Below are 27,472 nucleotides of genomic sequence, written 5' to 3' on the forward strand. Positions count from 1 at the left end.
AGAGGGTTTCAGGAACCTCCAGAATTTTTGGGGTGCCAGGGGTAAATGTAGACTGGGATCACGCTGCCAATAAAATGGTTTTACACACACACACACAGGGTTTGAAGTATTACTGTTAGCTTAGTTGCTGCAAATGGATTTCTTTACTATTATGTTTCACTGTACAGTGGTACCTCGGATTAAGAACTTAATTCGTTCTGGAGGTCTGTTCTTAACCTGAAACTGTTCTTAACCTGAAGCACCACTTTAGCTAACGGGGGCCTCCTGCTGCCGCTGTGCTGCCGGAGCACAATTTCTGTTCTCATCCTGAAGCAAAGTTCTTAACCCGAGGTAATATTTCTGGGTTAGCGGAGTTTGTAACCTGAAGCGTATGTAACCTGAAGCGTATGTAACCCGAGGCACCACTGCAATTGGTGTGTTTTTTTACTGCATGACCCACCCTACCCCTCTGTGAGAGGAAGGGTGATATAAATAAATAAGTATTTCCACCCTGGAGCACAGTATGGAAAGATTGGGAGTGCTGATTCTTTGAACCGCAGAAGCATCATCTTCTGAAAAATGTTTAAAAGTACTCCTCCCCTCCAAAAAAAACCAACAAAAAAAACCCAGAGTCCTTTCTGTTGGGGATAATTCAGACTGAAATCCCCAAGTGCCAAAAAAGGTTGTTTATGTATGCTACTACTGCAGCCTGTGTTTTGTTAGCCCCAAAATGGAAAACGAGCAAAGTCCCAACCAAAGAAGAATGGCAACTTAAGTTGACAGAATATGCACAATTCACAGACTTAACATATAGAATAAGAGAACAAGAACAACATATGTTTAAAGAAGATTGGAAAACGTTTATTGAATATATGGGAAACAATTGTGTACAGCTGGAAACGCTGGCAGCATTAAGATAAATTCAACAGTGTAAACAAGTTTTGATGGATGCAATAATAGAATACAGTGGTACCTCGAGTTACAAACACCTCAGGTTACAAACTCCGCTAACCTCGAGTTGAGAACTTTGCCCCAGGATGAGAACGGAAATTGTGTGCCGGCAGCAAGAGACCCCATTAGCGAAAGCACGCCTCTTGTTAAGAACTGTTTCAGGTTAAGGACGGACCTCCGGAATGAATTAAGTTCGTAACTAGAGATACCACTGTACTGAATGGTTTAGTTTTCGTAAAATATTTACAAAAAAGAGAGAGAGGAAGCATCTTCTGGGCCACCAGCTGATGCCAAGTAAGCAATCATTCAATCAATCTCATCCCTCTATTCAGACACCTGAGAATAACAGCGACCTACTTTGCGGGGCTGTTTTAAGGATGGCTGAAGTGAATACCAAGTGCTTTGAGCTCACTTGGTTAGAGTGTGGTGCTGGTACGCCACGTTCATGTGTTCGGTCCCCGTATGGGCTAGCTGCATATTCTTGCACTGTGGGGGTTGGGACTAGATTATGGGTAGGCAAACTAAGGCCCGGGGGCCAGATCCGGCCCAATCACCTTCTAAATCCGGCCCACGGATGGTCTGGGAATCAGCATGTTTTTACGTGAGTAGAATGTGTGCTTTTATTTAAAATGCACCTCTGGGTTATTTGTGGGGCCTGCCTGGTGTTTTTACATGAGTAGAATGTGTGCTTCTATTTAAAATGCATCTCTGGGTTATTTGTGGGGCATAGGAATTCGTTCATTATTTTTCTTCAAAATATAGTCCGGCCCCCCACAAGGTCTGAGAGACAGTGGACCAGCCCCCTGCTGAAAAAGTTTGCTGACCCCTGGACTAGATGAACCTCAGGGTTCCTTCCAGTTCTACAATTCTATGATTCTAAGAGCTAAACACCACAGCTAATATTTTTTATCACATCAACTTTTTAAAATAATAACAATAAAAAATTGAGACCAGTTCGCTCCAACCTAAGTCTCAGAAGACAACTGAACCCCCTTCTTCTAATCATAAATCCACAGAACTAAAACCTCAGTCACCATGCTGCAACATAGCAGGTCTGCTTGATCAGATGAGATGTTATTTAGCCCAGCACCCCATAGTGACCCATAAGGTGTCTCAGGATATGGTCACAATAGCACTTTCCTGCTCTGTAGCAACTGGAATTTGAAGGCATACTGTCTCCCAACCTCAAGAGGAACTTGCAGTTATTGATAATCTCATCCTCCATGAATCTGTTTAATCCTGTTTTAAAGCCATCTAATTTGGGACCATCACCGTATTTTGTGATGTCGAATAACTATGCACTGTATGAGAGAAGGCATGAAGGGAACGAAGTGGATGCCCCATTTAAATGTTCTCTTCTCAGTCAGGATGGAATTGTCCCATCTTCCGCTTCTCCCATACGTACTATCAGAAGTGGGTTTTTTGCTGTCACAGCAAGTTCAATACATTACAAAATTTCTCCCAATTCCTTTCCCTGTTTTCCCTGGGTCCTTTTTTTCAAGCCCATTCAGTAACATAGGTAAGTCAGCCTCAAAAGTTTCCATTGCAAAACAGATATCCTGGAAAGGAGAGAATGTAGTTTTCAAGCTACCTATTTATGGATGGATAAGATGTCTTTTTCTGCGTTTCATCATCATGTCTCAGGGCAGGTTGCAATAATATAATACAGTAGTACCTCGGGTTAAGTACTTAATTCGTTCCGGAGGTCTGTACTTAACCTGAAACTGTTCTTAACCTGAAGCACCGCTTGAGCTAATGGGGCCTCCTGCTACCGCTGCGCTGCCGGAGCCCGATTTCTGTTCTTATCCTGAAGCAAAGTTCTTAACTTGAAGCACTATTTCTACGTTAGCGGAGTGTGTAACCTGAAGCGTATGTAACCTGAAGCGTATGTAACCCGAGGTACCACTGTACAGTAATTAATAATAATAAAAAATACAGCTAAAGGAACAAGTAAAACCATTCCAGTAAAAACAGAACAGTAGGCACATGGTGTTAAGAGAAAAAATGGATTTAATGCAGAACTGGTTTGACAATCTGCATCAGAGAATTAAGTGGGCAAGAAACAGGGCAAGACAGACAAATTGTGTGGGAACAGCAAAACAACTGCACACACAGAGGATTGAAAGCTAATTAAAACTCACCCCCTGTTGAGTGATCAAAGCGAGTTAATCTAATTAAACTGTTAGCCAGGGGTTTATGGTGCTGACCCTCATATCTGAAGCTGCCCCACAGGAAAGAATTGGATGGCACACACTTTGTGAGGTTTACATGACCCCATGTCCACCTATCCTGCCAGCCAGCAGAAGGGCTGAAAGCAAAACTGTGAGGGGAAGATCGATGAGAACAGCACTGAAGTGAAAGGTGCAGAAGAAGAACCTCGGTGGGGAACAGATGCTTCTGCCCCGCAAAGGTTTATAAGGTTTAAAATGTATTCTGAGGAAGCTTGGGCTGCAGATGATGAACACTGGTTGCTCCCAGCAAAGGTGTACTATTGCTGTCCCAGGTGTGCAATAAAGAGAAATGTGGATCATTGTGCTGTTAGCGTGGGGATTCTGTGCGAGTGACCCCAGGATGCCACTTCAACGACAAATAATCTACAGCAGGGGTAGGCAACCTAAGGCCTGGGGGCTGGATGCAGCCCAATTGCCTTCTCAATCCAGCCTGTGGACAGTCCAGGAATCAACGTGTTTTTACATGGGTAGAATGTGTGCTTTTATTTAAAATGCATCTCTGGGTTATTTGTGGGGCCTGCCTGGTGTTTTTACATGAGTAGAATAGAATGTGTGCTTTTATTTAAAATGCATCTCTGGGTTATTTGTGGGGCACAGGAATTCGTTCATTGGTTTTTTTCAAAATATAGTCCAGTCCACCACATGGTCTGAGGGACGGTGGACCGGCCCATGGCTGAAAAAGGTTGCTGACCCCTGATCTACAGCTAATGTACCCACTTCTAAGAGTCCATTGAAAGAACAATTGCCTCTTGATCTAAAAGGCCAGCATCCAGATCCAGCAATGGGCATTTGTGACCACAACATCCTATCTCCTTGATGTCGAGGTATATAACTAAATAAAGGACCCCCTGGACGGTTAAGTCCAGTCAAAGGCAACTATGGGGTTGCAGCCCTCATCTTGCTTTCAAGCCTAGGGAGCCAGCGTTTGTCCACAGACAGCTTTTCGGGTCATGTGGCCGGCAGGACTAAACTGCTTCTGGCGCAACAGAACACCGTGATGGAAGCCACAGTGCACAGAAACTCTATTTACCTTCCCGTCGCAGCAGTACCTATTTATCACACACATGGGAAAAGGGGGGCGCTGTGGTCTAAACCACTAAGCCTCTTGGGTTTACCGATCAGAAGGTTGGCGGTTTGAATCCCCACGAAGGGGTGAGCTCCCGTTGCTGTCCCAGATCCTGCAAACCCAGCAGTTAGAAAGCACAAAGTGCAAGTAGATAAATAGGTACCGCTGTGGTGGGAAGGTAAACCGCGTTTCTGTGCACTCTGGTTTCCATCACAGTGTTCCATTCCACCAGAAGCGGTTTAGTCATTCCGGCCACATGACCCAGAAAGCTGTCTGTGGACAAACGCCGGCTCCCTCAGCCTGAAAGTGAGATGAGCACTGCAACCCCATAGTCACCTTTGACTGGACATAACCATCCAGAGGTCCTTTACCTTTACCTTTTATAACTAAATCAATGAATGATTACAAACATAGGGCCACACCCAACAGATGCACACCATTTACACTTAGGCGTTCAAGAACGATGTCAAAGTCATTAGTCTACAGTTGCAGCTGCTCCCTTTCTCTCTCACACAAGTTTCCCTCTTTTGAATGACCTGTGTAGGACATGACTCAAAGAGAAAGTTGGCACCCGGAGTGTCCTATTTTTAGCAACGCACAAGGTTTGTTTGGGCAAAGCTGGATAACAAACTAACGCTCCCAACACCCAAAAGGAAATGAAAGAATACAACAGTCCTCGGCCATGATGAAATCAGCCAGAATCTTCAGAGGAAGGCAGATAATGGTCTTTTTCATACAAACCAGTAAGCAATAGCATCAGTGAACAGGAAGAACCACCCTCAAAACATCAGGTTTCAGGCTATTGAGTTAGACGAAACAGTAATTAAATAAATGTACTAAGTCAGAACATGGAACGTCTTGAGAAGAACGCCTCAGTATTTCCTCTCGTACGAAGGCCAGTACAGTGGTACCTCAGGTTACATACGCTTCAGGTTACAGACTCCACTAACCCAGAAATATTACCTTGGGTTAAGAACTTTGCTTCAAGATGAGAACAGAAAGTGTGCTCCAGCGGCGCAGCAGCAGGCCCCATTAGCTAAAGTGGTGCTTCAGGTTAAGTACAGTTTCAGGTTAAGTATGAACCTCCAGAACAAAAGTGACGATAATCGCAATCGGCACATAACCACTTTGTGAAAAAATTATCGCAAAACAGCAATCGCGAATGGCGTTCGTTCCATGCTAACAAGGCAATCAAAGGATTGGTGATACATTTCTGGTTGGAAACTTCTCCCAGAACTAATACTCTTTACCTTCAGATCCCAGGCCATAATCTCTGTCCTGCAGGGCTTCACTTCTGAAATTCATTCCCCAAACTCAACAAATCTCAATATGGTGTAAGTGAAGTTGCTCATTTCCTGTTCCCTCACCAATTTCTTAAATTTCCTCCTCCCACCCCACACCCACTTAGGAAATTTAAGTTGTAGCTTACAGGGCCATTTACAGAGTATAAATATCCATACGGAAACTGTTGTTGTCTGCTTCTTCCATAAAGCAGTTTTTAAATATACATCCTACATCGGCATTCTGAAGTGGTACAGGAACAGTTTTTTTCATATGATGCTCCATTTATGTAGGCAGGCCAAAGTCATAATCCAAGGTACAGATTACTGTTAGGGGAACTTTTGTTCCAGCGCAAGTCTGGTCAATCACCCGATTCGAATGTGATGCTAAGCTGCTGTTTCATGTTATGTCTCTGGCTTGTGTGCTCTCCACCCTCTCTGTTCTTCTGGTGGAACCACAAGTGGTGTTTTCATTTAACCGCAGTTTACTGTTACACCCTAAACTGTGGTTAATATTAACAAGGGTTTGTTAAAACAAGCCAAACTCTGTAGATCCTAGTTTGAAGTTGGCTTGTTTCACTAAGCCATAAGCAAATACTAACCACAGTTTTGTCTACGTTTGGACATAACACAGAACTGAAGTTAATTAAAAGTAGACACAAAAGCTTTCAATATCCTTGTTGTGGGCAAACTAGAGGAATGGGGGAGCACCTAAGCCTTAGGCTTGTTCATGTTAACACTAAACCACAGTTGACGTTGTGTTGCCATGCAGCTATAATGTTCCCCCACCTCCCCGTGTAGTTTTAATACCAGCTAAATCCAGACTGGCATGTCAAAGTAACGTAAAGAAGGTAATTCAGTTTCCAGATAGCGTTTATGTACCTCACCCACAAAGCACGTAAAATATAGATGAGAGTATGCATGCTTCACCCCCTCCATTTTTTAAAACACAACAGAAGTTTGGATTCTGCACTGATTAGAAGCGGCAAAACTACAAGCCAAAAATAACTGAATGGGGTCCAAAGAGAATCCTTAAGTGCCTCTCCTTGACATCAACTGGGAACATACCAAGAATCTGGATCATATTCTCCTTACTGTGGTTCAGAACTGGAAATGGGGTAGAAAATTCCCAGGATTTTCTGTTTGTTCACAAAGATGAAGTAACTTCAGGAAGGTGAAAATCACAGTATTAGTCCAGTTTTTACATGGCCAAACAGTGCGAATCAATAGATAACAGGGCAAATCTGTCCCAGAAGACATGGAAAAGCCATTATTTTCTAGTTCCCTCCCTCCGGAATAAAAAGGGGGCAGTAAGGTCATACATAAATAGCTTTTGTCAAAATTAAGCTACGCTAAGGAGCTTAAGAAGATGGTGTATTTCATTTCAAATGATCTGCCACCTGTACATAAGCAATTTTTACACATTTGAACACACACACACATGCTTTGTTCCCTTCACGTTTCTAGTTCCTTAGGAGGAAGCCAGCTGCAGGATGAGTGGGCATTTTTAAAGAACCGGTTAGCTACTAAAGAATACTGAAACAAGGAATACATTTTCTTGAAATAGGGAAATATCTCAGGAAAGTACAGAAACCATTTCAAAAGGGGAACCCAAGAGCTTTGCCCGTTTCAAGGTAGAGAATAAAAAATGGGATCAACCTTCTAGTCATAATGCCATTGGGGTAAATGGGAGAGAGATGTACCAAGTCTGACATACACCGCCCCCCTCCCCATATGCCAGGGAGTTGCTCACGTCAAATTAAGAAAAAAGGACTATTTTACAGCAAGACTAAGCTTACAGCACAAGTCTTACTCCTTGCCACAGCTGCTCAGAAGTGAATCTCACTGATTTCTATGGGGTTTATTCCCAGGTAGGTCGGGCTACGATTGCAGCCCCAGTCACAAACCTATAGCATTTGGTGCCTGTTCTGTATGACTGCTACTATGTCGGTGTATATGGGACTTTATAGATTCAGGAGCAAAAACACACAGCAAGCACCAGACACTCAACATTTCAATAACAAAGGAAAGTAATGTTTTAGTATCTAAAACTTACAGTGGTACCTTGGGTTAAGTACTTAATTCATTCCGGAGGTCCGTTCTTAACCTGAAACTGTTCTTAACCTGAAGCACCACCTTAGCTAATGGGGCCTCCTGCTGCCGCCGCGCCACCGGAGCACGGTTTCTGTTCTCATCTTGAAGCAAAGTTCTTAACCCGAGGTATTATTTCTGGGTTAGCGAAGTCTGTAACCTGAAGTGTATGTAACCCGAGGTACCACTGTATTCCATACATAAATGGTGAGTGCATTAAAAACACATTGTAAGCCTGGAGATTTGTCATGTTCCAGAAAAAAAGGTTCTTATGTCCGTGACGTGAAATAATTTCTACAAACACTGGTTCGCAAAGTAGGGGTAAGCAGAGAAAGCAGACAGACATGCCCTCTCTCTCTTATGCACACACAAGCACCCTGGTATTCTTTTTGTTTTATTCCCCCAGACACTCTCATCTCTAGTTGTGTAGCTATTTGGCAAGCCAGTTCCGAAAGCCATTAACACACAAAAGCTATATTGTCTCCTAAACTGCACACTAAGCATCCGAGACATTCTTCCCATACAGTTGTCTTTACTGGACATATCGCACTAATGGATGGGCTTGCAACTTAATAGGGACTAGCCTGGATAAACAAGGCTTCAGAATCTTATCTCTTTAAACCTTTCATCTCGCGGTAAAACACTGCCCATCTTTCATAATCCTTTTGCTTGCTGTAGGTATTCTCCCGGACATCTAACAGGCAAGTGGGTGGGTTGTGGGATTATTATTAATATTATTATATTAATCTTTCCAGCAGCTCCTCCCCCAATGCCTTTAATGCTTTCGTTCTACATTCCGCAGTCCATTTGTGTGCTCTGAACCACATAACAAGCAAAGCACAGCAATCAGAGCTAACAGCTGAAGTTCAAGGAATCCTCGCCTCCTTTTAAACCTTAGTAGCTATTTTCATTCATCAAGCCTAAATGGTATGTTTTACCCGGCAAAAACCTTTCCACACGCTGTGGCAGGGAAAGAGGATTTCTCACACTGAGACAGACTGATCCCTGTAGGGGAGTTAAATCTCCAGGGACCTACCTTCTCTTGGGTCTGAGCCTCCTGAACACAGATTTGTCTTACTGTATGGAGAATGAGTTGCTGGCCCTGGTAGTCCGCTAAACCTTACGCCCATCACGTAGGCTGCCACCTCCCCACCACCACTGCCTTTCTCCAAAGTCTTTAGGACAAGAACTCTGCCCTATGTTAGGCCTGGGCTATACACCAATATATCGTCCAAAACTGGTCTGAAGTCCATATCCTGATATCGGTTTCGAAATTCCTGACCTGGCAATATATCGCGAATCAGGAAGCCAGACAATGCGTCTACATAACTCCATCCTTATTTCAAACATTGTGATATATCAGTGTATCGCGATGTTTAGCTGGTGATAGATCGCAATGTTGAAAACCAGATATCGCCTAGCCCTACCCAATGTTGCACTGAGCTCATCTCGCCAGATTAAAAGACATATTCACCAGTAGCAAGCTGGTTGAGGAACATTCACAGGCCCCTGTGTGGTCCAGAAGGGACATGAAATCAAGGATGGAAGGGTTCTGTCCTAGGAAGATCAGCACCTCGAATCTGGAGCCCTCCATGTCTCTTGCTGCAAAGTGGAATGTAGGAACTGCTTGACAGATCAGAAAAGTGGCCCATCCTGAGTTCACAGAGGACAATTAGATGACTACGGGAAGTCCATTAACAGGACTCAAGGGCAACAGCACTCTCCTCTCCAGACATCAGGGAAGAGCTCATGTCAAGTAACAGTCTTCCCACCCACAGCAGATCAATCTATCAGGAAGAGATCCTAGAAAGCTCATCACTGTAGGGAGTTCTACCTCAACACTTCCCCTAAAGGGGTGAAGAGAACAAGACCTGTCCTTAGGCAGACAAAGGGCTCGTTCCTGGACCACATCTCACCTGGCTTTTCCACCTCCATGGTCAAAGCAACTGAGTAGGCACTTAGCTGTAGGAGCTATAAAACTATTTTGTTTTCCCCACACCGCCCTTTTATAGTTGGAGCCAGACTCTTTAATTCATGGACCCAGGACAGTAGTTTGCTCCTATCTGCAGCCAACCTGGTGAAGAAATTGCTTTCTGACATGAGCGACCAGATTAAAGCCAGACATACATTATGTTCCTCTTAGTCAGACCAAATGCTGACGTTTTCGTCGCATGCAAAAAGGGCAGCAGACAAACGCACACATACAAATGTATCCTGTTCCTAACCTGCCCTTTCTACAAGGAGCTCAGGAAAGTGTCCAAAACGATTGTCCCATTTTAGGCTCACAACCATCAAGGTTTAGGTCAAGCCATGAGACGGTGGCTGGCCCAAAGCCACTTGGTGAGCTTCATAAGCCCCCTTCAGTCATTATCTCCTCAAGTTATCACAATCACGTAATGGAGCGAGCAGGACCCAACAACCAGGCCAAGCATGGCATAGTGGTTAAGAGCGGTGGACTCGTAGTCTGGTGAACCAGGTTTATGTCTCTGCTCCTCCACATGCAGCTGCTGGGCTAGTCACACTTCTCTGAAGTCTCTCAGCCTCACGCACCTCACAGAGTGTTTGCTGCAGTGGTTTTTTCTGGGGGTACTCAAGGGTAAAAGGTAAAGCTAGGATCCGTGGACGGTTAAGTCTGGTCAAAGGTGACTAAAGGTATGCAGCGCTCATCTCGCTTTCAGGCCGAGGGAGCCGGCGTTTGTCCACAGACAGCTTTCCGGGTCATGTGGCCAGCATGACTAAACCGCTTCTGGCACAAAGGAACACCATGACGGAAGCCAGAGCACACAGAAAAACCATTTATCTTCCTGCCACAGCAGTACCTATTTATCTGCTTGCACTGGTGTGCTTTCAAACTGGGACAGAGCAACGAGAGCTCACCCCATCACAGGGTTTCAAACCGCCGACCTTCTGATCAGCAAGCCCAAGAGGTTCAGTGGTTTAGACCACAGCACCACCACCAACTCAACTCAACGCAAGGGTATGCAGCACCACCACCATTTTTTTCCAGAACAAAAGCACTGCAGCTAGTGGAATTTAGGATCCACCCTAACCTAGCACAAAACACTAAAAAAGAAAGAAAGCCTGAAACACGTGTAATAATAAAAGCCCAACCCAAAAAGCCATCTGGTCTGGAAAAATTACAGTTCTTAAGCCACTCATATTATTGAAAGGTGGGCTGGTGTCGCAGATACACTCCCACTAGCCAAAAGTCAGCTTGCATGTTCCCTACCTGGCTGCACTGACTCATTTCCACCCCCGTGGGAAAGAAAGCGTTGCCCACTTCCCCCAGCAACAAAAAAACAGAATAGCTCATACAGTCTAAAGGTGCAAACTGGAGTCTCTTTTTCAACCCAGGTTTTCCTCCCCTTCCAGTCCCCCCTTTTCTCCTTCTGTAACATTGAGCATCCAAACCAGAGCTGCAAGGAAGTCACCAGCACTATGAATCACTTCCTAGTCATGCAGCATTTTTCCTGAACAAAGTGATTCAGCTTTCCAGGGGCTGGTAGCAAACTGAATCACAGTCCTTCTTCCTACCTACTTCCATTTAGAACTTCCAAGTTTAGCTGCGTCAGAGAACTCCCTACCTATGTTTCAGAGAAAACAGGCTGGGCAGGGAGGGTGAAAATTGAGGGCCCTTAAGCTTTTGAATTATGGTGCTGGAGGAGACTCTTGAAAGTCCCATGGACTGCAAGAAGATCAAACCTATCCATTCTTAAGGAAATCAGCCCTGAGTGCTCACTGGAAGGAGAGATCCTGAGGCTGAGGCTCCAATACTTTGGCCACCTCATAAGAAGAGAAGACTCCCTAGAAAAGACCCTGATGTTGGGAAAGATGGAGGGCACAAGGAGAAGGGGACGACGGAGGACGAGATGGTTGGATAGTGTTCTCGAAGCTACCAGCATAAGTTTGACCAAATTGCGGGAGGCAGTGGAAGACAGGAGTGCCTGGCGTGTTCTGGTCCATGGGGCCACGAAGAGTCGGACACGACTAAACAACAACAACAACACTTTCTTCTTTTTGCATCCCATTGAGAAAAGCGGTACAATATGCAACAGAATCCTTCATTTTCACAATGCTTTTGATTGGGTCGCTTGCCAGTAAGCAAAGTATCCATAGGAAAGACTCAAACTAGACGTTATCATGTGGGGAAAATAAGAAAACAGTTGCCAATACAGATGATGGCAAATTTTGGAAGTGGGAGGTCCCATTATAAACTGAGCCTAAACCCCTCCTAAATTTTAGTTCTGACTTGCAATGGGTTGACTGCCAATTTCCCCATCCTTCTCAAGGAAGATGGGGAACCGGCAAAGAGGGATAACTGGAGCCAATACAAACCTTGATGGTACAGTATGGCTGTTGTAACTCAGATGCTATCTAATATTAAGATGCAGGGAGCTGTCATTAGGAGATTTTGGAGTACAGTGGTACCTTGGTTCTCAAACGCCGAAAACCCAGAAGTCAGTGTTCCGTTTTTCAGAAGCCGAATGTCCAATGTGGCTGTCGGCTATTGTTTCCAGGGTGCCTGCACCAATCGGAAGCTGCGTCTTGGTTTTTGAACATTTCGGAAGTCAAACGGATTAAGTTTGGCGCTTTTGTTTTTGCTATTTATTTTGTGCTTTTGTTTTTGAGGCTTTTTCGGTTAACTTGTTTTTGTGACTGTGTGGAACCCAGTTCAGCTACTGATTGATTGATTGTGTGACTGCAGAAATGGATAAAAGCCCCCAATCCAAACAATAACTATCATCAGTGCAGGTAAGAAAAAATAATAATTTTTATTTTTATCATCTACAATACTGTCTTATTTATTTTATAGTGCAGTACACTGATAATTGCTTTCATTTTATGGATCAACGGTTTCATTAGATGGTAAAATTCATGTTTTAGGGGTTGTTTTTAAAAGTCTGGAACGGATTAATCCATTTTGCATTACTTTCTATGGGAAAGCATGCCTTGGTTTTGGAACGCTTTGGTTTTGGAACGGACTTCCAGAACGGATTAAGTTTGAGAACCAAGGTATCACCATGCAATGATGCAGGACTAGAAACTCAGGTATATAAGCTAGGTGCCAAATGGCTCCTTAAATCAGGGTTGCAATCACCAAAATGGAATGTCTGGTTGCCATTTTGGGGCTAGACGACTTGAAAATCTTATTTTTCAATACTTTTTGGTTCCTGAAATTCATTCTGATTGCGCAGATAAAACATAAAGGGTAGAATTCTACAGGATGCGTTGCTAGTGTGTGAAAACAGTCAACATCCAACGATCCCCAGGTGGAGGAGATGGAGTCAGACACCGTACATCTTTCACTTGGTCGCAAGTGGCCAAGTGCAAAATGCGCCTGGCGAATTTCGAACGCTGATGACAACCAGTTCTACTTGTCTGTAACATCGGAATCCAAAACCGCTGTGTGTGACCTGAATTGATGCCTAGAAATGAAGGAGATTGGACCTGGAACTTCTGCACACAAAGAAATGAGCTGGAGAGCTTCCCAATGACCGTACTTTGGGGAGGGGGGGCGTTCTCCAGGTTCCACTATTGTCCCTAGGAAAGGAGAATAGATGGTCACCTTTGGTTGACACATCAACCACCCTTTCTTGGACAGAGAGAGCTTAGCGACTGCGGTCCACACTGGGAACTTTGCAACTTGAATAGTGTTTATGAACTCCTGAGCATGGTTTGGAAGCTAGAGCTAGTTCAGAATGCAGTGGCTTTTCAAATTAGTTTTACAATCACATCTTCAACATACAACATAAAAACAAGATTCCAAAGGATCTCCTGGACTTCCCTCCTCCCCTTTGTGGGTCCTATTGTTAGTCATTACCTCCTGAATCTTTTATAATAATCCAAATCTTTTACATCTCCATTATATCCAAAATCCACCATTAAACTACAAGTGTTATTCCAATTCTACTGACAATTCTAACTGTTTACAATGGTTCTTAAGATAGAGAATGGGGAAATAATTTATCATTTATTAAAATTTTAGTCTTCCCGATTTCTGATTCTTCTGGTCATTTTTGCCATTTCGGCATAATCCATCAACTTAATCTGCCATTCTTCTCCGGACAGGACTTTATCTTCTTTCCATCTCTTGCTAGTAACACACACGAACAACTTGGAACCAGATGATTGAGTGGGACCACCTTCCCCAAGAGACACCTTTGTGGTCACCCAGATCATCAAAGGAGATTCCGCTAACTGTGCCCATCTAGAAGCAACATGGAAGCGGGTCTTTGCTATGGCCCCTGTTCTCTGGACAGCTCTCCCACCCAGGAGGAACCCTCTGCAGACACCTGAAGAAAAAGCAAGAAGCAATTTTCCATGTGGAGGAACATTCTGGGATGTGAGAACTTTCAGGCTGAAGACATACAAGACCAGAACCAGGATACAGATGAACATTACCAGCCAGATGGATCACAACAACAGCACATCTAGCCTAGTATCCTCCTTCTCACCGTGGCAACCCCTCACAGTAAGAAACAGGCCCAAGCTCTGCTCTGAAGATCCAAAATGTTTTCCCATATTGGTAATGAAAACCACAACAGGTTTTTCTTCCTAAAGAGTTAATGTTTTTGGAAGGCATCCGCACAGATATACGCTTCCCAGAAATATAAAAATGAAGTGCTAATAATTCTCTGCAGGAGATTTCTGGTAAAACACAACTTGTCGTTTCAGAAGCATTAACAGAAGCACCATTTTATTTTTATTTTTTCCCCTCTCACAGTTCCGACTCGCACACCAATCCCTGTTTTAATTAGGGGTGGGGGGAAGCACCTCAAGCTTTCTAAATAATAAAAGTTACACAAAAAGAACTGGCTTTAGATTTCTGTTTAGAACTTAGAAAGGTCCCTTGCTGAATCAAACACAGAAATGCACCAAGGCTATCGAGGTAACCTATTTATTTGGGGGGAAATGTATATGTTCCTTAATCCGCCGCTGCTGGCATTGCAAAAGACACCTATCCTCTGTCCCTTCGTCAAAAAAAGAAGCAAATCGACCACCCAATTGTCACAACGACAGCCAATCAACACCAGCCCCTTGACGCAGCCACCAACAACATTCTCCAACTCGTTGCGGCCACCAATCCCACATCCCCACAATGCACTACCCATGTATAAGACTATCCCCAATTTTTAAAATGGTTTTTAAAGGAAAAAAACCTCGTCTTACATACAGAAAAGTACGGTATTTGTTTGGGACTATTGTAACCAACAGCCACCGATAGAACTGAACAGTTGTGTACGCTTAGAATTCCTGGGTAGGGATTGCTAAGCTATGGTGAGCCATACTCTGGTGCCCACCCAGTTGGACTACTGTAATGGGTCACGCTTGGGGCTGCCCTTGAAGATGGCTTAAAAGCTTCAGTCCACCCAAATGTTCCTGTGCATAGATGGGGCTGTGTAATGCCAATTCTCAAAGAATTAATCTGGGTGCAAATCTGCTTCCAGGAGCAATTCAAAGTGTTAATCATTCACTTTAATGTCCTAAACAGCTTGGGAACCCTATAGCTCATCCCATGTTTGTCCTACTCACGCATTAAGATGTTCAGCTAAGGCCTTTCCCCAGGTTCCATCGCTTGCTGATCTGCAATACGTTCCCAACAAGGAGAGGACCTTTCCTGAGATGGAACCTCAACTCTAGAACACTCTCCCTTTGGAGGCTCAACTGGCAAAAATATTACAATATTTTAGATGCCAGGTTAAGATTTTCTCGCTTACTCAGGCATTTTAAAGGTGCTCCATTTGTCTTGCGCACAGTGCTTGCTTTTTGCTGCTGCCTTTTAGCTTTTATTGTTTTATGATGAATCACATTTTGCTTCTATTGAATACTTATTATTGTTCACCACTGAGGGAATCTGTTGGGATGAAGAACCATTTAGAATTATTTCAAAAAGATATCCAAGAAAAAGAGAGGTTAGAAATAAACTATGCAATACTCACATTCTCTGGCTGTGTAAGACGACTGCAAACCAAACATGCAAGCAGCTGATCTACGTAGAGTTTGAACCAATCACCCACCTAATCTAGTACAGTGGTGCACCGCAAGACAAACGCCTCGCAAGACGGAAAACCCACTAGACGAAAGGGTTTTCCATTTTGGAGGCGCTTCGCAAAACGAATTTCCCTATGGGCTTGCTTCGCAAGACGAAATGTCTTGCGAGTTCCTGCGGGTTTTCCCCCTTTCCCCCCCCTTTCCCTAAGCCGCTAAACCGCTTATCAGCTGATCCGCTGATAAGCCGCTTATCAGCTGATCCGCTAAAAGCCGCTAAACCGCTAATAGCACTAATCCGCTAAGCTGTCAATGGGCTTGCTTCGCAAGACGAAAAAACCGCTATACGAAGAGCCTCACAGAACGGATTAATTTTGTCTTGCGAGGCACCACTGTACTACCCTACTCTCCAAGGCTTCAGGAACAGATTCTGCCCATTCCCACTTCCAGAATGCCTTTAAACAGAGATGTCCACAACTGAGCCTGAGAAGCATGTGCCCCTCACTGAAGTACATGGTTGCTTGGCGTCTTGCCTGAGTATCAGGTCAGCAGTAGCCCTGGTCCTTTGCTGGAGTGGTGAATCACATGGGGGTACTTCACCTCAATGTAAGCAAGTAACCAAGTGCTCACTAGGCTAAAGAAAGATGGCTGAAAAACTCAACCTGCTGTAGCCCCACCCACTCCTCTTGTGATGCAACAGCCACATGGCTAGGCTCAAAACTCCACATGGTGATGTAATGGTCACATGACTGGGCTCATAAAAAGTAGGCTATGCTTTCCCATAGCTCCTCTTCCAACCCATCCCTTTTGCCACAAAGAGCTCCAAGAGTCCAGTCAGGCGACAATCTGGCTCTATTCATAAGCAGCGTAGCCTTGGAGAACAGGAATCCCGCAAGATGGCGGCTTCTCCTCACTTCAAGAATTGGAAAAGTAAAATTACAAGGTGCCCAGTGACCTTATTTACACTTGAGATTAATGACACTGCTTTTTTGTTGCACCCTTCCTCCATAATTTAGGGTGGTACACTTGGGGCTGCCTTCACAGGTCTAACACAGCCGCACCCCAATTCTTTCCAGAGTTTTCTTACAAAATCACATGTTGGTATCGTCTGGGTGATCTTTCCCAGCTTCACAAACCAATTAGTTCCCCGGTATGTGTTTTGTCTGCGTTGACAAAACGATTAAGTGCTGTTCCTGAAGCTAGGAACAAGTTTTGGGTTCAAGTACTCTTCCCCTTCACTCGCGTATCGGCTGACTTATCCTGGTTTGCTACCCAAGATTAAGCAATAGTTCACAGTTCAGATAGTAACAGCAACCCTGGATTAATAAAAGTCAGGAATAAAGTTCCAGAACGTGAGGTGGGGGATCATGGGAGAAGCACTTGGTCCTGATGCTTGTCCCCCACTATATAAACCATGGTTCATGAAGCTGCGAGAGATCAAAATAATTGTTCCACCACCTCAAATCTCTCAAGACTTGTTCAACAGCAGTTTTGCCGTTTACCTTCCCGCCAGAGCGGTACCTATTTATCTACTTGCACTTTGACGTGCTTTCAAACTGCTAGGTTGGCAGGAGCTGGGACTGAGCAACAGGAGCTTACCCCATCGCGGGGATTCGAACAACCGACCTGATCGGCAAGTCCTAGGCTCTGTGGTTTAACCCACAGCACCACCCGCGTCCCTTAGAATTCATGTAACCAAGCAACAAGTTGTCCTGTGACTAAAAGCCCACCCTTTATCTCCAAAGAGGCTCAAAAGCTCAGAAGAGTTGCAAGGACAGGAATATCATAGTGAACTGCAGATAACGCGTTTGTTGTATTTCATATTTGGGCGGGTCAATTTCTGCTTTTTTGTAGAAAATTCCATTTGTAGTTTAGAAGGGAATAAATCAGCAGTTTGCAAAATGATGTACTGTATTAATATTCAAGAGTGGAATTTGATGGCAAAGTGGATCTATGACATCCTGGTAATTTTAATTTCTTAGCAGTATCAAGGGTGACATGTTCAAAAAGATTCGATTTGGATAAATTGGAAACGTCATTTTTAAATATGGTAAAATATGTTCAGAACAACCATTCCAGCACAGGAAGAGGCCAGAGAAAAAAGCATGTGGAACACGAGATCTTTGCCTTAACAAGAAAAGAGCCACAGTCAAAACTGAAACCTCATGAGAAATCAAAGGGGAGCTGAATCAAAGAACGCTAGAATGCTGCTTTGTGGGGAATTTCCAAAAGGCAGGGCGCAACCATGTAAACTGAAGAAAACAAAACAAAACTGGATGTCAGTGATTAGAATAAAAGATGGAAGTGACATGAGAGTGACATACACACACACTTCTTTACCCAAAGACACCTGAAATATAAATGTTTAGAACCCACCCTATTCTTGTGATTATAATTTGTTTTAAACCACTTTTTGTGTTGTATTCCTTAAATTGTTGCAACCTACCCTTGGAAGTTAAGGTGGAGGACAGCTATTAAACTATTATTAACTAATAATACAGTGGTACCTCTGGTTAATGGGACATGGGTGGCGCTGTGGGTTAAACCAAAGACCCTAGGACTTGCTGATCAGAAGGTCGGCAGTTTGAATCCCCACGACGGGGTGATCTCCCGTTGCTCAGTCCCAGCTCCTGCCAACCTAGCAGTTTGAAAGCACGTCAAAGTGCAAGTAGATAAATAGGTACCGCTCCGGCGGGAAGGTAAACGGCGTTTCTGTGCACTGCTCTGGTTCGCCAGAAGCGGCTTAGTCATGCTGGCCACATAACACAGAAGCTGAACACCGGCTCCCTCAGCCAATAAAGTGAAATGAGCGCCGCAACCCCAGTCGTCCGCGACTGGACCTAATGGTCAGGGGTCCCTTTACCTATACCTCTGGTTAAGCACTTAATTCGTTCTGGAGGTCCGTTCTTAACCTGAGATACCACTTTAGCTAATGTGGCCTCCTGCTGCCGCCGTGCAATTTCTGTTCTCATCCTGAAGCAAAGTTCTTAACCCGAGGTCCTATTTCTGGGTTAGCGGAGTCTGTAACCTGAAGCGTCTGTAACCTGAAGCATCTGTAACCCGAGGTACCACTGTAATATTAACAGTACTAGCAGCATCTCATGGTGAGCAGGACAAAGTGCAGAATTGCGGACAAAAGATTATATTGAGGAAGGAAGTCCCCCCCCCCCCCAAGAAAAAACGAATCATGAGGGGAAAGACTCCATCAGGCAAGGCCTCCTTCCGCCTGCCTTAGTCTACTCTCTAGTCTCCGCTTCTCAATGCGCATTGTATTGTTTTATGTACTGTGGCTTGCCATTGTTTTATTGACTATAGTTTAGATATTATTTATTGTAACAGTTGAGTGGATTTCTGTTTAACTTTTATATGTTAATATTATTATTTTATACTATTCTAATGATTGTTGAATGTTACTTTTTTGATGTAGGTTGCCTATTTTAAAGTTATGTTTTATTATCACATTTTTGTATAGCATTAGATTGTGGTAAGATGTACATTTTTTGTTTCTTCAGCTTGTAAACCGCCTTGAGTATTGTAAGATAGAAAGACGGTATACAAATTAAAAATGATGATGATGATAACCAAGATGAGAAACGAAGTGTGAACAAAAACGGACAGTTTCTGAAATAGCAAAAAATAATGGCAGTATCTGGCAACAGAACTGATGTCCTGGGGAAATAACCAAGGAAAAAACGAAGACCAAAGGTTTTCCTTCCTTAATCAGAAGGCATGTTGGCTCCATTCACAAGCAGTGGCTTTCAAAGTTATGTTTCAGGGAACCCCAATGTTTCTCAGAAGCTTACTCATTTGGAAGACTGCAAATGACCCAAGAAGCATATATAGCTTTGCACAGAACCACCGAACTTCGCCTGCAACAAGCAACCTCAGACAAATGTTGTGTGTATCTTGAGTAGCAGTCCTCAACTGCACTGGCTGCCAATTAGTTTTTGGACCCAATTCAACGTGCTGGTTTTGACCCATAAAGTCTTAAATGGCTCAGGGCCGCAATTCTGCCCGGACACTGAGATCCAGTGCCGAGGGCCTTCTGGCAGTTCCCTCACTGCGAGAAGCCAAGTTACAGGGAACCAGGCAGAGGGCCTTCTTGGTAGTGGCACCTACCCTGTAGAACAACCTCCCACCAGATGTCAAAGAGAAAAACAACTACCAGACTTTTAGAAGACATCTGAAGGCAGCCCTGTTTAGGGAAGCTTTTAATGTTTAATAGACTATTGTATTTTAATGTTCTGTTGGAAGCTGCCCAGAGTGGCTGGGGAAACCCAGCCAGATGGGCGGGGTATACATAATAAATTATTATTGTTATTATTATTATTATTATTATTATTATTATTATTATTATTATTACTCAAGGACCGCCTATCTCAGTAGGAATTGTCCCAGACTCTGCTACTCTGCTATTCTACATAATAGAAACAGACCAGACGGGTGGGAGATTGCGTGTTCTTAATGGGGTTATCCTTCCTCTAAAGGAGCAGGTTCATAGCTTGGGGAAAATCCTGGATCCTTTGCTGTCACTTGAGGCTCAGGTGGCCTCAGTGGCCTGGAGCACCTTCCATCAGCTTTGGCTAGTGGCCCAGCTACACCCCTATCTGAACAGAGATAGCCTAACTATTGTAGTCTATGCTCTGGTAACCTAAAGGTTAGATTACTGCATCGCGTTATACATCTAAGCCTTCATCTAAGCCTGGTAGATGAAGGGAACACAGTGGATGTAGCCTACCTTGATTTCAGCAAGGCATTTGACAAGGTGCCCCATGATATTCTTGTAAAGAAGCTGGTAAAATGCAGACTTGACTATGCTACCACTCATGGATTTGTAACTGGCTGACTGACCGAATGCAATTCTGGGTTGCATCAATAGGAGTATAGCATCTAGATCAAGGGAAGTAATAGTGCCACTGTATTCTGCTCTGGTCAGACCTCACCTGGAGTACTGTGTCCAGTTCTGGGCACCACAGTTCAAGAAGGACACTGACAAACTGGAACATGTCCAGAGGAGGGCAACCAAAATGGTCAAAGGCCTGGAAACGATGCCTTATGAGGAACGGCTAAGGGAGCTGGGCATGTTTAGCCTGGAGAAGAGGAGGTTAAGGGGTGATATGATAGCTATGTTCAAATATATAAAAGGATGTCACATAGAGGAGGGAGAAAGGTTGTTTTCTGCTGCTCCAGAGAAGCGGACACGGAGCAATGGTTCCAAAATACAAGAAAGAAGATTCCACCTAAACATTAGGAAGAACTTCCTGACAGTAAGAGCTGTTTGACAGTGGAATTTGCTGCCAAGGAGTGTGGTGGAGTCTCCTTCTTTGGAGGTCTTTAAGCAGAGGCTTGACAACCATATGTCAGGAGTGCTCTGATGGTGTTTCCTGCTTGGCAGGGGGTTGGACTCGATGGCCCTTGTGGTCTCTTCGAACTCTATGATTCTATGATTCTATGATAGGGCTGCCTCTGAAGACGGTTTGGAAACTTCAGTTACTGCAGAATTCAGTGGCTAGGCTCCTCACCAGAGAAAGACGGTTTGAGTATATTACACTGATCCTGGTCCAACTGCACTGGCTACCAATTAGTTTCTGGGCCCAATTCAAAGTGCTGGTTTTGGTCTATAAAGCTTTAAACAGCTCAGGACTGCAATACCACAAGGACCACCTCTTTCCATATGAACCTACCTGGACTCTCAGATCATCTTCTGAGGCCCTTCTTCATGCACCTCCTCCGTGAGAAACACGAGAACAGGCCTTTTCTGTGGTGGCCCCCCCAGTTGTGGAATGTTCTCCTCAGGGAGGCTCACCTGGCACCTTCATTATTTATATTTTTAGGCGCCAGGTGAAAACGTTCCTCTTCAACCAGGTATTTGGCTGATCAACATTCTAGGTCCTTTTAAATGTGTCGGTTGGGGGGTGTTTTGCTCTTATTTTTATTATTCATTTTGTGTTTTATTTTGTTGTGAACTGCCCTGAGACTGTCTAAGGAAGGGTGATATACAAATGTAATAAATATCTAAACTTTCCTAGATCCACGTTTCACCCTAGCCTGAAAGATTGGACCATTTTTACCATACATTTTTGCCCTTCTCCTCTCTCTGTTCTTACTTTTCTGTCTGTTGGTAGTCTCTCTCTCTCTCTTATCTGAAAAGATATCAAGCCATAAAAATGAGAAGTTGTGCTCCTGCCATGCCCCACCTTAAGACTAAGAGAGAAAGACGGTGAGACCAAAAAACTCTGGTGCAATGTCAAACCATGGTTCTGTGTTCTGTGAATAAGCAGTCAAGAAGCCTTGGTTTCACACACCAGGATTAAGGCAAACCATACTTTATCCAAACTAGCAGACTATGGCTTGCAGAAGTACAAACTGTAGGTTGCTGGGTTGGCTGAAACAGCAAACTGTGTTTTGACTTCAAACCAGGGACTCAGCTACATTAGTTATATATATTTTAAAAAACCTCACACACAAGGTTTGGAATGTGCTACAAACATGCAACACCAAATGGTGCCAGAGAGCAAAAAAAAAAAACAACAAAAAAAACCCTGATTTTTACATAGTGGGGTTTTTTTTCATTTGTTATAGCAATTTAATTTCTGACTTACTTACAGCTGGTTTTTTTTACAGGAAAAGAGATAGGGAATCATCACCACATCTGAGAAGAGCCGCCCAGGGTTTTTTGATTGCTTTTTCACACAGCACTATGGTCTGGTGTTAGTTCTGAATCAGCTGCAACTGGGCATGCTAGAATTCTCAGCAATATGCAGCATTTATTTGAGACAAGTTGATGTTATCTGAATGTAGGAAGTTTGATTGCTAGTGGCTTAGAAAGTGTCCGGGCAAATATTTACTTTATATCCAGGAATCACGAATCCAAACAAGAGTTGAAATGCGCTGTGTATTTCAAAAGTTTGGGCATTTTGGGTTTTTTTGAAAAAAGGTTTAATAAAAGTAAACTAATTCCATTAAAATGACCTGTTTCCATGCAGGTGAGGAAAACCCAGAGGGAAACAAGGAGGGTGGAAAGGAAGCAAAACTGAAATGGACTGAAGGACAAAGCTCTCTGCAAACTCTCAGTTCAAACCTCTGACCTTCTGCATGCAACCAAAAGAGTTGGGGAAGAAAAGGGAAAGAAATGGGGGAGAGAAATGGGAGCAGCTCTGACCGCAGCCAGCATGAGGCCCCAAATAGATTACCCCGCAAGAGAATGTGGCCCCCCAAGAGGGGAAAAACCCTGCTTTCAAAGTAGTTCAAATTACCCACTGAAATAGCAAAAGAACTCTTAGCGTTACACAACTTCCTCGATCTAGTTTGTTTCAAAGTCATCCCTCCCTCTATTTTTAGGAGGCATTTAAAAAATGTAGACCACGAAGTGCTATACTGCACATCAAACCGAGTGGGCCCAGTTATATAATTGCAGGGAACGAGAAAGAACGAGGGGAGAACGAGAGCACAGGAAGTCTTCGCTTCTCCTGGTCCCGCTTACATCACAGCAGGCTCGAAAAGTCAGCGCATGAAAGGCCCTCGCACCGCCTTTTTAATGTGGAGGGCAGTATCGTGCTACCAATATTGATCTCTGCCAATAAAAATAAGGAAATTGAAAGTGGCAGGAACAGCGCGCATGCCAAAGTATTAAGCCCACAAGCGCAACAACATCCGTTCAAAGTGTGCGTATTGGATTGGGCCAAAAGTGTTACTGTGCCTGTTATTTCAAGCATTAAGGAAACATTTCCACCCAAGTTACAGCATGCTGAGAAATACGTCTACCCTTTCCAAGAAAACGGGAAGCACTGCATTGCTTTGAAGTGCTTCTTTCCTTTTGAGGTACCACGGCCTACTACCGGAAAGCCAACAGAGATGAGCTGAGATCAGAGCTCTGATCTATACAAAGCAGCCACGCTGGACCGGGGCTATGGCACTGGGAAGAAGGGCTATCCCTTTTCCACTCGTGCCACTATCCTGATCAATAAATTGCCCACCTCCACAATGCCAAATCTGCTGTTTGCCCAGCTGGGAAAATCACACATGCTTCCCATGGGCGGCAAACCATGCTTGAAATTCGCCAGGCGCATTTTGCACCTGTCCATTTAAAGGGACACGGGTGGCGCTGTGGGTTGAACCACAGAGCCTAGGGCTTGCCGATCAGAAGGTCGGTGGTTCGAATCCCCGCGACGGGGTGAGCTCCCGTTGCTCGGTCCCTGCTCCTGCCAACCTAGCAGTTCGAAAGCACGTCAAAGTGCAAGTAGATAAATAGGTACCGCTCCGGCGGGAAGGTAAAAGGTGATTCCGTGCGCTGCTCTGGTTCGCCAGAAGCGGCTTAGCCATGCTGGCCACATGACCTGGAAGCTGTCTGCGGACAAATGCCGGCTCCCTCGGCCTATAGAGCGAGATGAGTACACAACCCCAGAGTCGGTCACGACTGGACCTAATGGTCAGGGGTCCCTTTACCTTTATTGGCCGTTTGTGACCAAGTGAAGATGCCCGGGCGCAAGGATGGCACCTGACATCTACACCAATTGGAGGTGCCTGCCTGGAAATCCGTGGACCTTGACTGTTTTCACACGCTAGCGACACACCCTGTGGAATTCTATCCATTATATTTTATCTGCACGATGGGAATGAATTTCAGGAACCCAAAAGTTGCACTGAAAAATACGACTTTCGAGCCACTTGGCTCCAAAACGGCACCTTGGCTTTCTGTTTTAGTGACTGCAACCCATTTGGCACCCAGCTTATATAGCTGAGTTTCTAACCCTGGAGGCAGACTGGGTAGGGGGCAAAGGAAGTCAGAAACCCCTTCTCCCCAAGAATCCAATTTATAGGGCCCCCCACAACTATTTTCCACCTTCCCCAGAAAATTTATGGAAATCTAATCAGAGAGCATCTCATATAGTTTGGTCACAAAGTCTGTAGTTCCTATAGCACAAGAGACCAACATTTTAAGGCTAAATAAAAAGGTCATTCCTATATTATAGGCGAAACGAGGCATTCCTACCTCCAATATGCAACAGAGCCATCTGATTTTTTTTAATTATTTATTTTTTAAAGCATGATTTTAGTAGCTTTCTTGGATTCTTCCCACTTCCCGCAACAAGCAAACGTCATGGGAGTGACGTACCATTATTAACTGCACCAAACCAGCCATTGTACAGCATGCTGGCCCCACCATATTCCATCTCTGGCTTTATCTTAATAGGTCCTCAAGCTATTCAGCAGCACCTACAGGCCTCAGCATTGAGGCTCCAAGGACCTATTTTGATTTGCTTGTCAAGTGGAAGCAACCAGCAGTCCACAGTTAGTACATTCCACGCCATAAAAAGTTCACCCATCCCAATGACTCAGAGATACTCTCCCATAGCAGCTGCACCATTCCAAAATCAAAGCCCCCTCCCTCTTTGCCGGTCCTGGAAGACCAGTCATGGTGCCCACCCAAACTCCTACTTGCATGCTTGAAACGCCATTCTGGTATTCCATCCACCCATCCCTGTTCTTCCCAGTCCCCCCCCCCTTTTTCGTTTCCTATTGCTGCACTTTCCACCCCATTCATTGTCTATTATTACCCATACCACCAGGACTTTCCTACAGAGACATGTATTTATTTGAATGCCTTTCCCTATTTCCCAAAGTCAATAGCTAATCAACACAAAGAAAGCCAAATCAGGTCTTTTACAAAAAAAAAATAAAACATGATTTAGGTAAAGGTAAAGGGACCCCTGACCATTAGGTCCAGTCGTGACCGACTCTCGGGTTGCGACGCTCATCTCGCTTCACTGGCCAAGGGAGCCAGCATACAGCTTCCGGGTCATGTGGCCAGCATGCCTAAACCGCTTCTGGCGAACCAGAGCAGTGCACGGAAACGCCGTTTACCTTCCCGCCAGAGCGGTACCTATTTATCTACTTGCACTTTGACGTGCTTTCAAACTGCTAGGTTGGCAGAAGCAGGGACTGAGCAACGGGAGCTCACCCCATTGCGGGGATTCGAACCGCCGATCTTCAGATCGGCAAGTCCTAGGCTCTGTGGATTAACCCACAGCACCACCCGCGTCCCAAAACATGATTTAGGTGGGATTAAATCTAACACACAGCCCAAGTTGGTGTGTGTCTCTGCATGCCTGATCTAAGTGGATTCTAAAGAGAAGGATTTGTCAATGATTAGCTCCTGTGTTTATTGTTTAACAGCCTTTCTAATTCTCCCAGTCTTCTCACTACCAATATTCTCAGGGATGCTTTCACTGCAGAATGGCTCAAAGTGGGTAGCAATACAGGTGAATCAGAAATTAGATAAAACCTGAAGCAGAACCACCAAGGCATAACACATTCTGTACAAGGTTTGCAAATACTGTAGTCACTTCTCTGAGGCAAGAAGAATCAACTGGAGGTGGCCCAGGGCAGGGAAATCATATGTTGCCTTTGTCAGGTTTCAAATCCTGCTGAATTAAACAGTCTTAACCCCAGGACAGTGGATACAGCCCAAAACAAGTATCTATAGACAGGTATGAAGGCCAGTAAATTTTGCCGATGAATTTGAAAGCCTGTCTTGAAGAGAAGCCAGAACGCTCTGACATAACCCCAGTGCAGAAAGTCTTTTCAACAGTAAAAAATTCACTTATGTCTCGCAACGGGCACACACCAGAACATCTTTGTCACGCAGCACAGATCAAACCTAGAGGAAAGCAACCTCAATTGGGCTGGTTAGTGTACCTAGGCAGCAACTCACCCAATTCCCACGACGCCAGAAATGCCCAGGAAAGCAAAACACTCACCCTTGAAGCCATGCAGAATGAATGGGTCTCCCTGCAACTCAGTGCTACGAGACAGTCTAACCACAGCAGTGATGTCCAACAGGGATTATGGGTTCCCGAGGAACATTATCCATGCAGTCTATCCTGGGAGCCCATTTCATACAACAACAACAACAACAACAGAGCTCACGAGAAAAGCAGCCACCTGTCCACATAGCCACCACCCTCAAGGATCATATCTGGCCCAGATTAAGGGACTGTGAGCCGAGAAGCTTGTGATCACCCTTGTATACAAGTTCCCTGACTTTAACCAACTCGGGGAGTGGGGAGGAGGAGAATAAAGGGGAGACCCAACGACTGACAGTTTTCATCCTTCCCTTCTCCATATGCCTCCCCCCCCCCCACTGTCCCAGTTCTCCGTCAAATAGGGCAAACGCTAGCAAACGAACACTTATTCCAAGCAATCCTGGTCTACTCCTTCACTAATAGAGGCAAAATACCTACCTAACTCAGACGCCCCTTCGGTTCTCCAGAGATGAGTCTGCATTTCTTCTCTTTCTCTCTCCCCCCCCCCCCAACCTATCCCCACTTCCTAGGCTCGGTCCTTTTAAAGGCATGCAGATGAAGCAAGTGAAGAAGCCCGCTGTCCTATCTCCCCCTCTCCCCACCTCCTTGGAAGGATGATGATGAGCGGCATATCAGCAGCAGAGGAGGAGGAGGAGGAGGAGGAACCAAACAAATTCTGGCAAGAGGGAGGAAAACCCAAAGCGAGAGCTTCTGTCTAAAGCAGTGTTCGGGAGAAGTCTGACAGGCAAGCCGTTACAGGGGGCCTTTCTGCTGGGCTTCCCCTTCAGCCTCCTCCCCCTACCCCCCCCCAACAGCAGGCAGGCATTGGTTGGGACAACCCCATGCCTTTTCCCTCCCTCCTTCCAGAGATATCCCTCCCCACCTGAATCCACAGAGCCTCCTCCTTTTTTACTTGGATTTGTCAGAACCGGGTAGGTTTGCTCCAGAAGCAAAGGGATGTCTGTGACTTGCACATATGACCCAACAACCACCCTTTTCCCCCACCCCATTTTCCAAGGGGAGAAAGTGATTTTTCAGTTCAGCTGCAAGCCCAGAAACATACAGGCCCAACTAACTACT

At 44.7% G+C, this 27,472-nt stretch overlaps 1 protein-coding gene across 5 annotated transcripts in view; it reads right to left on the reverse strand.

Moving 5' to 3' along the window:
- The window catches only part of TRIO (trio Rho guanine nucleotide exchange factor), a 268,477-nt gene that overhangs the window by 239,293 nt on the left and 1,712 nt on the right, over positions 1–27,472 (reverse strand). The window contains exon 1 of one of the 5 annotated variants that reach the window (XM_081872950.1): positions 26,831–26,888. The exons of 3 other annotated variants lie outside the window; for them this stretch is intronic. In XM_081872950.1, coding sequence (XP_081729076.1) covers positions 26,831–26,873 — 43 coding nt within the window. In that variant the 5' untranslated portion in view covers positions 26,874–26,888. Of the gene's footprint in view, positions 1–5,477; positions 5,548–26,830; positions 26,889–27,472 lie in introns of those variants that run through there. One more of the 5 variants, XM_081872949.1, reaches the window with a different exon arrangement.

This window comes from Podarcis erhardii, assembly GCF_964252035.2.
Source record: "Podarcis erhardii genome assembly, chromosome: 8".
In the NCBI taxonomy this organism is placed as follows: Eukaryota; Metazoa; Chordata; class Lepidosauria; order Squamata; family Lacertidae; genus Podarcis; species Podarcis erhardii.